This window comes from Saccostrea echinata, unplaced genomic scaffold (genome assembly GCF_033153115.1).
Source record: "Saccostrea echinata isolate AGI-Se365-2 ecotype Australia unplaced genomic scaffold, CSIRO_AGI_Sech_v1 ptg000001l, whole genome shotgun sequence".
Taxonomy (NCBI): Eukaryota; Metazoa; Mollusca; class Bivalvia; order Ostreida; family Ostreidae; genus Saccostrea; species Saccostrea echinata.
Window position 1 is genome coordinate 51,166,336 of NW_026889750.1, and position 17,243 is coordinate 51,183,578.

Below are 17,243 nucleotides of genomic sequence, written 5' to 3' on the forward strand. Positions count from 1 at the left end.
AGACTGTATACAATGTTAGATATATTGCTTTGATTGAATACATTCAAATGTGCAATATCATTTTTTTTAATACAAAGAACAATATCAAATTTTTACATCGATAGAAAATATGTACATCAAATTTTGCATGGAATGAAGGCTATGTGTACATTATCAAATATTGCTTTGATTGAAGATGACTAGTATACAATATCAAATACTAGTAGTGTATTCATTGAAGACTATTGTAAATATATTAAAAATATTTTTCAGCTCCTTATTTTTTTCTCTTTGGGGGGGGGGGGGTCAAAGAAAAATATGGAAAAGCGGAAGTTGTCTATCAGGAGGTGAATACATGAAGGTCCGCATTTTTTTTAATAATGAAAAATATATGATGGAGGTCCTCAAGAATAACATTCTAGTATCACAAAGGATCTGAATATGATGTTAGTATCCTACAGGAAAATTGTTATCCGCTACCTTTAATACAAGAAATGCGTACACCTGGAAGTCAAAGATCTAGACATACCAATACTAATTTAAAAAGGGACGATTTTTGGGATAAATAAATTGGTTGAAAAAAATCTTGACAAATAAAAGACAAGTTATATTAGAATACAGCAAAAATAAAGATTTTAATAGCTTGCATGATTCCAGCATCCGATATGAAAGAAACAATGACTGTCAGATTTTTAATCAATTGTTGTCTGTGTTTGTTAGACAGCAAAACAAAGATGTCCAGAAATTCTTCTAATAACAGTCCAAGAGCAATACATCATGTTGTTGTTACATGGCATGTAGCAGAACCAATGAACTCTCTGGTTTGTCCTCAAATGATTAGACAGAATAGAGACAAAAATGTAGCTGGCGTTACAAATTGGATGCAAAAGACACGCTCGTTTTGGAGCGTATTACATTTTATCACGGAGACGTGTCATTAGAAGGGGTTCACGTCCTGTACAGAGAGACAATCACTCTGTCTGGCACAGGGACTGTATTGTATACCAAGTGCAGATTCATGATTCGTTTTTATCCAAATGAAGCACAATTGGTAATCTTACTTTAATTCTTGATTTGAGCAAATTTGTTCTCTCAATGTACAGTAGATTGAATTTGTAATCCGCAAATCATAAGAAAAAAAAAAAAAAAAAAAAAAGGTCATAGTATATTCCTGAAGCAAGATCAAAATGTGAAAAAGAACAATCATATAGTTTCCATCAATGTGTCATCAATTTTCCTGGTGTAAATTTCTAGGTCAGAATTGCAAATACAAGTATTTTGTTAAATTAAGGAAGGAAGTGCAATCGTTCAATATATGTACATGTACCTACATATTGATATTATTTTCTAGTATTTTAAATGTTTGTGAATAAAATTTACCTTATCAAATTACAATATGACTTTTTGCTTTGTATTTTTTTTTTAAATCTTTCGTACAATGATAGTTTGCTCTGCTCCCAATTTGTATTTTTTTAATGGACTTTTGAGCTTGATTACTGTTCGTTATCTCCATGTTCCTTTCTTCTAGATTTTAGAAGACTTTAACATTACTTTTTGTTTGGACCCTGAATTGATATCTATCCACGGTTTTTACGCACAGTCTATATTTTCACACTGGCATCATATATTTCATTGCTAAATAAAACATTTTAATATTATATGTAAATGAGTTACATTTTCCGTCTTACATTAATTATCAACGAAAGAATCCCTTTAAGGACGAATCCTTCTGCACGTGAATATCAAAATATAACTATGTTCTTAAGGTAATATGGTTACATGTATCATACTTGATGGACAGACTTTGTTTAAACAATTAGGAGAATTTTTGCTGTTCACATGCGTCATTAAGAAACACAAATTCGAGGAAAACGTTTCCCATAATGTTGTTTGTTCGCGCCAAACCCTGGAAACAGCAATCAATCATCAGTTGCTATGGTTATAACTAATCATTTGTCTTATCTCTGTCATAAAATTCCCTCTTCAATACATATCTATCTGTAGATGTTTTAAAATAAGAACAAAAATTACAAATCAAGTGTCGGATGCCAGTGTGGAGCAGGTGCTTGGAACATCTAAACGACCCCAAGAATGATAAAGCCAGACTTGGCAGAAACTAGGCTCTATTAGATGGGGTCAAAAGCAGTCAGTGAAGAAACACGGGCTGTTTATCGCAAAATGATATCTCAATATAATAAATACCCACGCTGTTTACTACTGCAAAATAAATTGCATGTTGAATGAAGAAATGAACAGATATTAGTTGCATGATTGCGAACGCGATTACAGAAAGCAATGTAATGCCGTGACGGAGACTTTTTTCGCTTGTAGATCGCTTTTCAGTGATTTAGTGTTTTGCTTTAACAAGCAAATGCCAAACACAGAATTGATCAAAGGGTAAAAGCCGTCGTATTTACCAACATTTACAAAACGTTTTAACAAATGGTACACCTCAGATAATCAGGACCACGGAATACAGAGAAAAGCTTATCTATAGAGCAAGAGACTGTGAATCGTGAGAGTTTTTGTACCTCAACAAAATGAAATATATGCACATGTACTGAAGGCTTCATAAATTATGATCATTATTTCATTAATACATTTACATATTTGTGTACAATTTAAGGTATTGCGAAGACAAAGGTATATAAGTTTTTTTTTTAAAGAATGGCATAAAATCAACAACAATGAAAAACAACAGAAAAAGGACTCGATTCTTTCTTTAATTTTCAACTTACATGTGAACATGAATATGTTGATTTTAGATGATTTTTAAAAGAACTGACTCTCCTAGAGTTGAAATAAATCGGTGTCATTAAATGTGTTCTTTGTTTGCTAGATAAAATACAATGATTTTTATGCATTTTAATACAATTCCATTGAAAGTGTGGCCTGTAAGCTTAAAGTCACGTGACTTCCTTAACGATATTCTCCAGAAGGATGTCTAGCATCAGAAAAGTTTTCTTAAATTTAGAGTTGATGCTGGAAACTTATCCATCTATTGATTTCAATCCAAACATTCAATTGAAGGGGGGATTACACTCAGACTACAAGTTACCCATTAGATTTCCCTAAACATGAATTTTTGGTATCAAAGTTGAAATGTTTTAAAATCAGTGGTAGTGTAGTGACAAAAACTATTTTCCATAAGCTCGAGGATAGACTGGATCCTATAGTGGCTCTGGTGCCTTAAACTGCATTCTAAAAAGATTGTGACAGAATAAACTTGTCTTGCTCTCGAGAAAAAAAATATATTTTTATGAATATACATGTATTTGTTTTACATTCTTGCGTCAAACATAATTAAATGCTGTTTTGCCAACCATGGTATCCAGGATATTTACTTTGAACAACCATAAAGTTGTACCATTTAAATAAAGGAAAGCTTTCGTACACACAGTTAAGTCGTGAACTGTCAGATTTAAAAAAAAATATCTTATTTGAAATTTTGTATTTAAATGAAGTGAAAAATATAACGTCACCATATTTTCACTTTTTTTTTTTTATCATACCTATATACTTTGCAGGGGCGACATTTTAATACTTGTGAGCCACTTTGCATAAAAAGATGGACCGTCAAAAGTAGTTCGTTTTCAGTTAATTTCCTTTTTATTTTCGCAATTTCTTCTAAAAAATGTACATACATCAGGATAATCTGGTTAATAAAATATTTATTTCATATAAAAATAACCTTGTATATTATTCAGCTTCGTTCATAATAAAATATAATACAGTTCTTCATAATAAAGCATAACAACTCCCTCAAGCAGGTTACTCTATTTGATAATAAGAAGCCGGAGCTCATAGTTAGCAATAATACGGGTACATCACTAGCAGCACCAGGAAACTGATAAATATTCTAGATATCATAATTCTGCACACCATATATTAAGTAAAATATTCAAATTATAAAACAAAACGTACATATGTATATGGTTAAAAATACTTTGTCTCGTACTTGAAGAAAACATGCCAAAACAGAAAAAAATATAGCCATGTTATTTTAAGTTATGGCAGTGGCAGGAAAATGCATTCTAAACATTATTTTATGATGAATACCGACCTTTAAAATACAACAGATATGCGATGCCCAACTTGTCACAAAAATACGTATAAAAATAATATCACTAACAAAAAATACTATGAATACTTCGTTGATTCGAGATCTTAGCTATTATGGCAGAGTAAAACAGCCTCTAATACTGAAAACATTGACCGGAAGTATAAATCGCTATGTTTTTTATCTCAACCACTTCCTACTTGGTCGTTTTCTTTCTCTTCTTTGGCGATTCGTCGTTTTCTGAGGGGAAAAAATATATCATAATTACCCTTTAAATAAAAAAGATTTGTTAAGATAATCAATGGCTCTAGCAATTGCAAAATCCATAAAATTGACTTGTAATCTCTGAGAATAATATTTATCTTCAAACTTGGAACTAAAGTTGTTTCTTTTTCACAAATTACTATACACTTGTATTTATTAAATTTTTGGAAAGACAAAAAAAAAAAAACAAAGACAGGTACTGTAAACCCATCCCACTAAATGACTTTTGTCACCCACGTTCACTAGATATGGGAGATATTAATTTTGGTCTATTTGTTCATACGTCTGTCTGTCTGACAACCATTATGTCTGTCTGTAACGCGTTCGTTTCCTGATCCATTAAAAAAAAATCTTGAGCAATACAATGAAATTTAATATCACAAATTCCCATTACTCAAAGACCCCATTTGATTTTGAGTTCAAAAGGTCAAAGGTCAGAAATTCACAGTAAAAATGCTAGCATTGCACAAAAAGGTTTCCAGACGAAAATTTTTATCTTTGAGCTTTTCAAACAAAACTTTGCATCATAAATCCAAAAGAAGACCCAACTGATTCTGAGGTCAAGGTCGGCAATTCATATATAGAATAAATTGTTTTCCAAATAAAAATTTTAGCTTTAACTTGTTTGAGCTTTTGCAATGAAATGTTATATAACTTTATTATGACTTAAACGAGACTCTATGATTTTTTAGGTCAGAAAACTAAATCAGAAATTCACAAATTGCATAAATTGGTTTCCAGCAATCACTTCAGTTCTCTTTAAGCTTTTGCAATTTAATACTTTCATTACATAACTGCCTTTGACTTAAAAAGACCCCCATCCATTTTGAAGTCAAAAAAAATTAATTTTGAGGTTAAAAATTCAGAAGTCAAGGTCAGAAATTCATATTTTGCAGAAAATGAGTTACATGTGTTCAGCTCCCTTCCAGTTTTTGCAATAATATGTAACATCAAAAACTCCCAATGAAATAAAAAAGACCCACATTGATCTGGGTTCAAGATACTTGAGAGATAAGTGTTAGGGACTTCATGATCATTTCGACATATCCATGATATTCAAAATATCAGTTTTAGAGATACCCAAGTTCAACTGTATCTGTTCTGTATGAATGAATATTTGTATCAATGCTCCGGTTAAGTACAAGTTGTCTTCCTTGTCTGATTAGTGTTACAGCGATGCATATTTTTTTTTTACTTGACTTTACTTTTTTTTCAAAAATTACATATTAGTGCAAACTGAGTTGCACACTGCAACACTATTTAGGCTTTATATCAGAGTAAATCCTACCCTGAGTTTCCTCATTGTCCTTGTCATCTGCTAGTCCATCACCGATGACCACTGATCCTTCAGGATCATCCTACAACAAAAGGATCCACCATGAAAGGGCTGGGTCACTGTAGATATACAAGTCACACAAAAGGGAGACAACCACAAAAACCACTCAGGTGACAGGAGAAACAGTGAAGGAAATATCAAATGTGTGAAAAATCTTCACTTAGAACCGGCATTGAAATGTCCATTCTATGATTTACCATAAACAAAGAGAACACAACACAAATCCAGTGTTATAAAAGTTTAATCTCTTCATTTTGGAAACATGAGTAAAAGAGATTCAAGATTTTTCACACATCTGCATAATACACTAACAGACAATAAATGTAATCATACTTCATATACAAAATACAAATATATCAGAAATATTATGACGAATTCTGTGAACTAAAGGGATGACAGAGAAAATTCATATTTTCCCAGAGGCTTTTAATCAAGACAGAAAACCTGGATTTAAGTAAAAAGTCTTACCCAAAGCGAAAAAATTTTTCCAGTAAGTCTATCATCCCTACCATTCACAGAAACAGATGGATTGTAAACATAAAAACCTACCATAGAATCAAACGTTAATTGTATAATATCTATACTCTGTTTGCTTACAGAAATAAAATCATGTAAAAATGACTCACTTTCGTACACTTAATAAAAAAAAAAAATCAATACTGTGAATAAAAACTTCAGGAATCGATATTATGCCCTCTTTCTTTTTTTAACAGATCAAATTGTAAAATTAGAAAAATACATGAACATCATATACAAACATTTAACATATTTAAAATTCTTACTGACTGTTAGAAAAGCCATAAAAAATATCTTTAAAGTGTGATAAAAAATTTTTGGTGACAACTCCTGAAATCATATTCAACATTTACAATGTACAAAAGAAAATCAAATAATTAATAAAAATAATTGAATAAGACTTTGTGATCAGGACAAGCTGGTGAAGTTACAGATCTCCACAGATTAATATTTCACACAGTCACCAATGATGTTACCTTCTCCCCCCCCCCAATCTTTCATCACCCCCCACCCCATCCCCAACACCGATCAATTCCTTACTTTACATAGAAAAGGGCGAAAAGTACAATTTAGAAACCAAGAGAATATCAAAACAGTCCCTTCTTGAACAATCTTAAAAATCATAATTAACTTGACTTTAAGCATAATATACACTTTTTTATTAAATGCATAAAACAGAAAGTAGATGTACTTTAAAACAGGTATGTGATTTAAAGTGCCAATGACAATACAAATTAAATACCCTTACCAGTGAATAGTTTCATTTTATTTTTACTATACATATATTTATATTAATCTAGCCCATTACATCTAAGACTTTGGAAACTCCCTACACCTAAGACTTTTTGCATAACCTATAAAAGTAACATCAAAGCTTGGATTTTACCGGATCCTGGATATACCCAAACAGCCTCATACGACTAATGCCACCATCCGGAGCCATGGTGAGCCGGACATGGTTCACTACTCCACAGTTGTGAATGCTATGACGACCAAACTCGTGTTCCTGGTGAGCGTACAATTTCTTGGGGGGTAAGAGGGTCTTCCATGGCCCCCCATTCCTCTCTTTCATTGCATCTTCTTCCTCCTCCTCTGTGATGTTGCAGGCTTAATAAAAGAAATTCATTTCAATAGAATTATCACTAAAATGTTTGATGTGAATTTAGCTTTTGTAATAACAATGACACTTCATTACACCTCCTTTGTTACTTTAAATGTGGATATTTACACAATCTTAATTATGCAAATTAGAATCCTGTCTCGGGGGAGACTTATTCATTGAAACCCCTACATTACTTGGGGTACATGTATTATGTAAACAACTGGTGTATATGATAAAAGGAACACTCAGGGGAAACAATAGTCTGTGATTAGGCCTATAGAGCCTTTCCAAAGATACCAAACTTTTTCAAACATGCCCTATAGGAAATTTTGACCAACCAATACCTGCTATAAATACATCAGAATAAAACTTTGCATCAAAGATTTACAAAAGTTGATACATGGACATCAAAATCAAACTAACTTAAAATTTAATGTTTTCTTTCATGTCTCTATTTTTCCAGATGCCTTTAGACAATTGTTTTTCCAAAGAGATCCTTTGCTTTAGAAATCCTGCTGAGCTCAACATTATCATCTTCAAAATTTAATAAGTCCTTCCTTTTTTAATCATCATCTTTTACCAGAGTATCACTGATCTCCATTTGTAACTTTCTGAGATGTTTAGTGCACACGACGACAGACTTACGTGGAGGGATATACATTTCCTTCCAGCGCTACTGGTGGAGGTAACAGAATATTGTAAACAAAACCTTATCATCAACATGACATCTTACCTTCTATCCTGCAAGAGTCAGGGTAATTTCCCTTGAAGTGGTTTGTGTCTATAATAACCTAGAAAGTAAAATGTACTTATGTATACACATGTACATGAAATGTATCTGAAGTTACATTGCATATTTGGCCAACTTAATAGATTTTATTCCTAAAAATGGGAGATGATACATGTATGTGATCATATGATGTTTGGAAGTACATATACTTCAAATAGTACATGTTTTACTAATCAGGGACATCTAAATCAATAGCTATAAGTAACCTTCCACCATTTAACTGTTACATAAAACAATAGCTTGTTACAGTATAATCTTGCAGTTTTAGCAGTGCATAAATTCAGTGTTCTGAATTCGATCTCTTTATCTAGTGAGGTGAATTAATTGTTAGACCAGTATATTCAATATTTATTTTCACTTTCATATTCCCCCTAATGGGATTGAATTATCTGATGTAAAGAAAACAGCAGTATCAATATTTTTTATGATTAGAAAATTGCTTTTTATTTATTACTGAAATATTGATCATTTAATCAAGGAAAATAATCTTGGTGATTCACACTCCAATAATGTAATAATGAACGGATACATCTATATATGACTTCACCTGAAAACTGACTTGTAAGGCTGTCTAAAGTTAATTCTATGTTAATATCACCTGCATGTGTAGGCTTCAGAGAAAATTGCCATTTTGAAAAAAAAAAACCAAACAAATCCCACTTTAAAAAAAATTCACTCAGGTTTGGTTTCACATTGATCAACTTAAAACTGCATTCCACACATCTAGACATTACTTGGGCCCTTTATAAACTATATTAATTTGGCACCCTCTTAGAGGCGATCTTTTTAACAAACAATCATTAATTAAGAAGACCATTTAACAATAAGCCTATACAGGTTACCGGTACTCATTCTTAAAATTTTGATTCACAAATTTTATTTCAAATCTTATTTGTGTTAAAATTTCTTCTCCTTCCCTTGTAAGTTTTTGAACTTTTAGGTAATGTTACCTTTAGAATTAATTTCAGACAGCCTTACAAACGATGAGCTTTGCAAGTCATTTAAAATTAATAGTCACACTCCCTCAGTGCAGCATTTGTCTCTAGGGAACATTTCTTTCACAGATCAAACTAGTGTCACCTCATTATAAACAGAGGAAATCCTTTAATCTTAAATGAGCCATCTATATTGTAAATCCGCCTAAATCACGCAATATACATGTATCTTTACGATACATAGATTTATTTAATTATTTCTGTCAATAACCAAATATCACTGGAAAGCTGGGATACACAGTTCAATAGTCTGTGATTACATCATACACCAAACTGTATACCACACAATTTTACTGTTGATTTCATGCAATCACATGACCATGTGATCCGACTTTAAGGATCACCATATTATTGTTTTTCTGAATCCATATCACATACTCTGAAACTGATGATGTACATGTAGTACACAGTATAATATATGATGTTTTTTCTTGATATGTTTATTTTTCTTGTGTGTGTGTGTCAAAAATGTTCCTTGAAAATGTGTTCTGTTTTAAAGGGGCCTAGACACAGATTTGAAGTTAATATTTTTTCAAATTTTCTGTATAATATCATGACGTATATGTTGCTTTAGCATTTCACATGGAAATAAGATAAAAACTTATTTTATTTAACCACTGCACTCAAATATAAAATATACTATAATATATTTACATTTGCAAATGTTTTCTTTTATATAACACTATTAAAAGCAATGCATATCTATATCTGTATAAACACGGGTTCCTCGCGTCATAAATGTTCGGCGTAATTTCTCAGTGATGTCATAAAGTGTCGACATGCAATCAATGGATCAAATATGTGCCATTGAGTTTGAAAAATAAAACATTTCACAAGTTTATAATCAGGAAAATATAAAATATGAAAAAGTCATAAATGTAAATATAAGTAATAATGTATCATTTTTAAACATCTATCAGGATATAAATACGGGTTGGTGTGAGATCAAATTTACCATAAAGCCCTTCAGGTATTATTCCTTAAATAAACTATTAAGCATACTCAAACTAACCAAAAAACAAAATCTGCTGAAATATAAACATTGTACCACCACTAAACATGTACATGCATACATTAAGGTGTCAGTAAGTTTTAAGGCATTGTTTACATGTGAAATCATCATTTCAGTAATCTTTACTGGGACATTTAAAAGCAATGCAAACATAAATGTGTGATAAACCAGAAATCTCAGAAATTTAGCCAGTTAAGTGTGTTAGAATGATTCAGCTTTGTACTAGTTACCATAGTTACAAGGCTTTATACACCCCATAGCGGAAAAGTTACTCTACCTTTGTTACAATTCCTGGATGTCCTAGACGAAAAACACACCAGTCATCTCCTACAAAATACAGGTATGAAACAAAATTCTAAAATCAAAACTCAACCCAGTAACATCTATAGAGCTGTAGATTAACTTAGTCCCTGTGCTTGTAAGTGAATGAAAGGAAGAAACCGTTTCTTGGACAAAATGTCTGTTGAGTGTTCTATGCAATGTTAACCCATTTCTCAGCCTTACTTTACTGCAATGAGGATTTGAGAAAATTCAAATAAAATGCTTTGTCCCAAGTTATTACATCATTTTTACATGGTCATAAAGTAGCTGTTTCAAGATACCAATATTTTAAAGGCTTTTAGTTGAAACATGACCCACTTGACCACTTGGCCAATAAAACTTTATTTTCAGAAAGTGCTTTCTTTCTTTATTTTTTTTTCTAAATGCCTTAATATTTGTAATTAATGGGAAAAAAATACCTGGTACTTGAAGAATGCCCTCTTCATCAGCTTCTAGAATAGCTGGTCTATCAGGCTGGAAATCAAGACAAAATATCAGTATGTTTATTAATATATAATTTACAAGCAAATGGAAAAGAATTCTTACATTGGTATATCATGGTAAAAAATATCTATCTTCATCTCAGAAATCAAAAGAATTTATTGGTATTAAACATTTGTTGGCAACAATCGTCAATGTTAGAGTACCTTGCGAGCAGTCTCCCAACCATCGGCCATTGTTTCTGCCTTTCCCGGCTGAATCAAGTTACGAGCATGACCAAAGTGGACATTGCTATAACCAATACATGTGCCTCCATTCTCCATTGCCACCAGGTCTATAATCTGAAATGGTGGAAAAGAGAAATCTTCAGTCACAGTAAAATTGACATCTAGGTTCACTGGAGAAAGGGAGATAACCTCCACAAGTCATCTTACAATGCTTAAGCCCAGGACTCAATTTTAATTTAATTACTAAGGTAAAAAAAACTAACAGAACTGAAAACTTCATAGGTTAGTAATAAGCATTCATAATAAACTAAGTACATGGTCCATTCCTTGGCAGGTTATGTTACTTATTTTTTCATCATTTCAAAAAACTTACTGCATTTTTGGACACTTTTGACCAGTCAGGGACAGACCGTCCATAAACTCTCAACCTCGCAATGCCACCATCTGAAAATCAAAAATATTCAGTGGATGCAGAACAACAATTAGTACCTAACAAAGGATTTCTAAACAGTTAAAGATGAACACTGGAAATCAAAGGATAAACAGAACTCTCTAAAAAAGCTATTATTACCACATTTGAAACAGTGTGAACTTTGCACTCTTAAATCAGACATACCAGGGTACATATTCAGTCGTATATGGGTCCATCTCTCATTACTGTTAACCTCAAAGAAGTTGTGGCATGAAGTTTTGTATCCTGGCTTCAGAGGAGTTTGTGGAACCAGTTCTTGCCATTCCTAAAAATAATAGGCCAAACTAAAATGGGAAAAATAATGTACCCTTACCTATAAAATCAATCATTAAGGCTGCAAAAAATATACCTAAACACAACTTTGATTACTTAGCTTACTTAAAATAGGTTAATCTCTGTGTTTCTAGAATGAATTTATAAAGTTTAGAGATATGGCTTGATCAGATTAAAGCTGTAAAATTTGGCTTCATATCTTTAATATTTCAGCTTGTTGCAAAAATATTTCTAAGCAAACATAAATTTTCTTCTGATTTGAGTATATCTGCTTTATTTTTCAAAATTGAGCTTCTGTCAATAATGTCTAAAACAAATTCTTTCTCAACTAGAATTTCAGTTATTTGACTGTTTTGACATCACCTCAGATTTTAGCTTTTTGATCTGATCCGACATCACCATTGTGGTCGCCGTCCCCATCTTACTCTTCCTCTTTGGAATACTCTCGACAGCAACTATATCAAGGAGCAGAACATTTTTACAGCAACTGTACCAAGGATCATAAATGCTGACATTTATCAGTGTTTACACATCAAACTGTTACCATGATTACATATATCTAAATGAGGAAAATCTTTGTATATATTTTTTTAAGTAATACAGATAATGATCCCTGCCTTCCTGGTTATGACTACTTATATAAAGATGTAATTTAATGCTTGATTGATGGTGTACCTCCAGAAAGGACAGCTGCTTGGATAGAGACTTGTGGGGAGTAGTTCCCTGTGAAGAAGGAGGTGTCCACATCTACCCCACTTATAATACCAGGCACACCTGTAATAACAGTGACAACAAATATTTAAACCTAAACAAGTCTTACTCCATGGATATCATAAATGATAACTTGATAAATGTGGAATTTTTTTATTTGTTTTTTTTTTCTTTTAAATTATCAACATTATTTTAACCCTCCATCTGTTGCAAGGAATTACTAAAAGGAATCATTTTATTAAATCTAGAAAAAAAGCTGATAAGCTCAAAGTTTTTATTGAAATAATGTAAGACTTAGTGCTTGAAGAATTGCAGACACTTTTCAAATTTTCTAACTTTAATAGATTATATCAAACTGAATTTTTTCTTTGATGATGTCTTACCCTATTTACATGATTGAATGTACCTGTATATATTTGTTTTAGACTTGTCATAAATTTGACCTAATTCTGGTGACACTGACCTAATTCTGGTGACACTGACCTAATTCTATGATACACCAATCATGCCCTGGGATTCTTTTTCTTCTGGTTTCCCATCCATCCATCCATTTCCCATACTTTGTAAAAACTCCAGGCTTAAACACAGGGTCCTCTGACTTTCAAATGAAAAAAAAATAATATTAAAAACAAGATACCTATTGATGGGTATGGCTCTTCAATTGAACAAAATTGAATTCTATGCACCATAGAAATCATTATGCTTTGTGCAAGTTTGGTTCCCGTGGTTCTGGTGAAGAAATTGATAAAATGTGAAATGTTTTACAATGACAGAAAACAGACAACTGACAAACAGACAAATTCCACACACTTTTGGATCAGAAAAGTTCACAGCTTAGCAAAAAAATGTAATTATACAATTTCTAACTTTAATATTAATTTACATATAATGATATATTATTTATATAGTATGGGAATGTGTAAATTCACTGCATAAATGACAGGTTTTTTATTTTCCACACCTAATTGGAGTACTCAAACTTAATTAAGAGTTCTTGTACCTTCAGCAAATTCTCGGCCACAGCAAACCAATCATCAGTGGCGTAAAGGATTTTCCCTCCGACCTACAATAACATACAGGTTATCATCACAACAAAATAGGACTGGGACGATACGGCTTTTTCTATATCGATACTTATCACGATATTTGAGCCACGATACGATATGTATCACAATATGTTTAACTGGTTATAAGATTTTTTTTTTGTATTGAAAGGAACAAAAAACTTTTCTTTACTTATAAGAATAATTTATTCAAAGAAGTTGTATATCTTTTGTAAAACAAAATTATTTTACATATTAAGTGGTGTTAATTATTATGTATTTCATATTCATTTTTATATTTAGCATATTTATTTTATACAGGTGACTCTCGATCTCTCGAAGTTCAAGGGACCGCAAGAAAAGTTCGAGAGATCGAGGGGTTCGAAAATAGAAAGTGAATAAAATCCGGAATTTTCAGTTCCGATCATCATTGTTCTACTATTAAACACCGGAAGTATATGTTGATAATGTCATTGCATGTTTTCATTCGTATTTTACAGGTAATTCACTTGATTTCAACAACAATAATAGTATTTTGAATAAATAAAACGATCTCTTTAACTTTCATATTTATTTGTTCTCATTTCATGATTACATGAAACCTGAATAGCAATCGTCGGTGTGGCTACCCCTCGGGCTTGATCGCGTCCTTCACCAGATTTCTCGTATTAAATCGGTATTCTTGAGATAGGATTTCTTGTGCAATGTTTGACGTGTCATACTGGGATTATGTAGACTCTAATAAAACTTTAAAATCTATGAAAAATATTGACACGTCTCTTAAATTATTTTCTAAAAATTATTGTCTCGCTGTCAAGTCAAAATAGGTTGTGAAGCAATTCGTTTATGATTTACCAATTATAACCAATTAATTATTATATCGATACTCGGATACTCATAGGTATAGTTTTATGTAAACACCCAATTAACATCTCCATGCCTTCCCCAGGTGTTCACTGTTATCCAGGTAAGTCAATGCTGCATTGATTTTACGCTTGATTGGCGTGTACACACGCGCAATCATAATTTCGAGAGATAGAGAGTAAAAAACAATGAAATTTGTGTAACGGGACCCAGGTCTTGGTTCGAGAGATAGAGAACTTCGAGAGATCGGAAGTTCGAGAGATCAGAAGTAAATTTGCTTAGTTATATAGAGGAAAAAAACTGGACCGGAGGTTCACTTCGAGAGATCGAGAACTTCGAGAGATCAGAGTTCGAGCCATCGAGAGTCACCTGTATATTAAACCCAAAATTTTTAAGTAAACAAAGCATAACATAATTCGAAATTTTTTTTTGGCAATATTTCGATATTTCTTCATATGTATCTATATGCGTATCGTCCTCACACAGAATCGATATTATTGATAACTCGATATATCATCCCAGCCCTACAACAAAATAGCGATCTTGATAACAGTAAAATCATCTAATCTTAAAATAAACATATACAATCATACGTGATGAATCATTCTCAATTTACAATCATGTAATATATACATATACATATATATATATATATATATATATATATATATATATATATATATATATATATATATATATATATATATATATATTCCTTAATTTTACCTTCTCGTTCACAAGATCATTCAGTTCTGTAAATTTGGGAAATACTTGTAGCGTTGAGCTTGGTGGTTCTGCCATTCTGAAAAGGATTTTTGAAAGTTATGGGATTGTTTGACAGCAGATCCTTCAGTTTTATAATAGATCATTTCACGATAACTGGGGTACTCAGCTCTTTTGTAGGGCAAAATGAATGCGGGTGGTTACGTTCCGACTACTTGTTCGACCCGCGTGGTTTCGACACAAATCCATGTTCGACGCGAGTGGTTTCGTTCCAAAGCAATACGTTCTATTTCCACTATGGAAGAGTTATACTTCTTAGTGAGCTCTTTTGTGAAAAAGTCGGTAAATGTACAAATCTCGCGGGATTTCAGGGACAAACGTAACGTAAACATGTAAACAGTATGTTGAATGTCGATGAACAAATCCTAAGAAAATGCAAATGAAATATTTTATTGTTGTGGACTTTATATACATCAAGAGTAGGAATGACAACGATATCAATTTATATCTATTTTGTTGATCGTATGTATCTATTTATCGTATGCTACATCTAAATACAATATACATGCCTCGGAAAAGTCGTATTTTTTATTAATGGATGATAAATTTAGGGTTCTCGCTCTCTTACATATGTCTTTTAGTTCTTCCATTCTTTAATTGGAATGACAAATACATTTAACATTAAAAATCGGATTGAGATTGGCATGTTTTGTATTATCCGCAACGCCATGCTGTCCCTGTCAGACGACCAAACGCGCCTCTAATTTTGAAGAGTTCACTAATGGAAATATAACGTATTAATTAACAATTAATTGCTTCCGAACGAAATTAATTAACACTTTCAACAGTTTTACATTTTATTTTTTCGTCTACATTTTTTTTTATATCGACCACGTATATTTATGTTAATTATCGTATGTAATTTAATTTGGAGAAACCTACATTAATGTTTAGACAGTGCATATGTAATCACGGTACATTTGATGAAGTATTTGATTAATTTTTATGGAAAACTGTTCAAATATAATTCATTACTAAATCAAATTCATCAACATCCATGCTCCGCGATAGTAGAAAAAAATGTTAGGAAACCTTCTCACTGCATGTTGACTACACATTATACGGAAACAACTACCTATTGACACCAGGGACCTATATACTAACGTTAGTATATAGGTGCCTGTTGACACGTACATCTCTGAAGCCATACAGTATACAGCTACCGAATATCCATTTGTTTACCGCACAGTGTATACCCCTGTACTCAGGTATTCACATGTAGGGATATACATTAGAGTAGGTCGAAACCACTTGGGTTGTAACCACGCGGGTCAAACACAGAATCGGAACGTAACCACCCGACACCGGCAAAATGATATACATGATGTACTTAGGTGAAATATGATGTAAAAGCAATTGTTTAATATACATACAGTTATCATGAAGGGGCTAATTCATTTAATTTAATTTTTTTTTTTATTTTAAAGCAAAATCTTCCTCCTGTCAACTGGTTATTAAACAGATACACTTATCAGCTGCTTATATTGAGGTTATGCAAAGCACAATGACATACTTAAGAAGCATTCAGTTTCAATTAAACATTTTGCATTTGACCGAAACAACGCAGCACTCTCTTTGTGCCCCATATCTTTTTAACAGGAAACGATTATTTACATTCAAAAATCAAATACACAGTTTCCACTGTTTACCTTCTTGCTCGTTACGGAACAATATTTTAAATCATGCAATCTTTAACGTTAGACTGAGGTTTATAATATGTCTATTTGTCTGGAACTTATAAATTCATAAGCATTACCTGCACAATTACAATTTTAGAGGACCTCACCTTTTGGCAAAATATAGGTCACTAACTTTGTCACATAACACGTCGAGTCACTGGCAGTGGCATGTTTTGGATTTTGTCAAGGGCGAAATTCCTTGAGCCCGATATAAATTTGACCGAACCCGAAGTAATTTTCATGCTAGCATTATCAGTTCATAAAACAATAGATCTACTAGTGAATATCCTCACATAAGTGTCTGCCTCTGAAAATTATTCTTCTTCGTTAATAGGTAACTAATGTAGAAGCAAAGCTAAAAAAAATTAATGAAGC

General features: G+C 32.2%; 1 protein-coding gene across 2 annotated transcripts; it reads right to left on the bottom strand.

The window, feature by feature from the left end:
- Window positions 1–3,633: 3,633 nt before the first annotated feature.
- Window positions 3,634–17,060, bottom strand: LOC133194120 (allantoicase-like). Of its 2 annotated transcripts, none has more exons than XM_061330099.1 (15): window positions 16,976–17,060; window positions 15,133–15,208; window positions 13,500–13,562; window positions 12,983–13,097; window positions 12,464–12,562; window positions 12,152–12,243; window positions 11,660–11,780; window positions 11,417–11,487; window positions 11,023–11,157; window positions 10,795–10,849; window positions 10,332–10,381; window positions 7,991–8,048; window positions 7,042–7,262; window positions 5,592–5,661; window positions 3,634–4,279 (listed from the first exon to the last, which is right to left on the bottom strand). In XM_061330099.1, exons 2-15 carry the CDS (start codon window positions 15,205–15,207, stop codon window positions 4,236–4,238), a joined length of 1,269 nt encoding a protein of 422 aa, XP_061186083.1. In that variant the 5' UTR covers window position 15,208; window positions 16,976–17,060; the 3' UTR covers window positions 3,634–4,235. The 2 variants fall into 2 exon arrangements, with proteins under 2 accessions (XP_061186083.1, XP_061186090.1); XM_061330106.1 differs by lacking the exon at window positions 16,976–17,060 and adding an exon at window positions 16,946–16,964.
- Window positions 17,061–17,243: the final 183 nt, after the last annotated feature.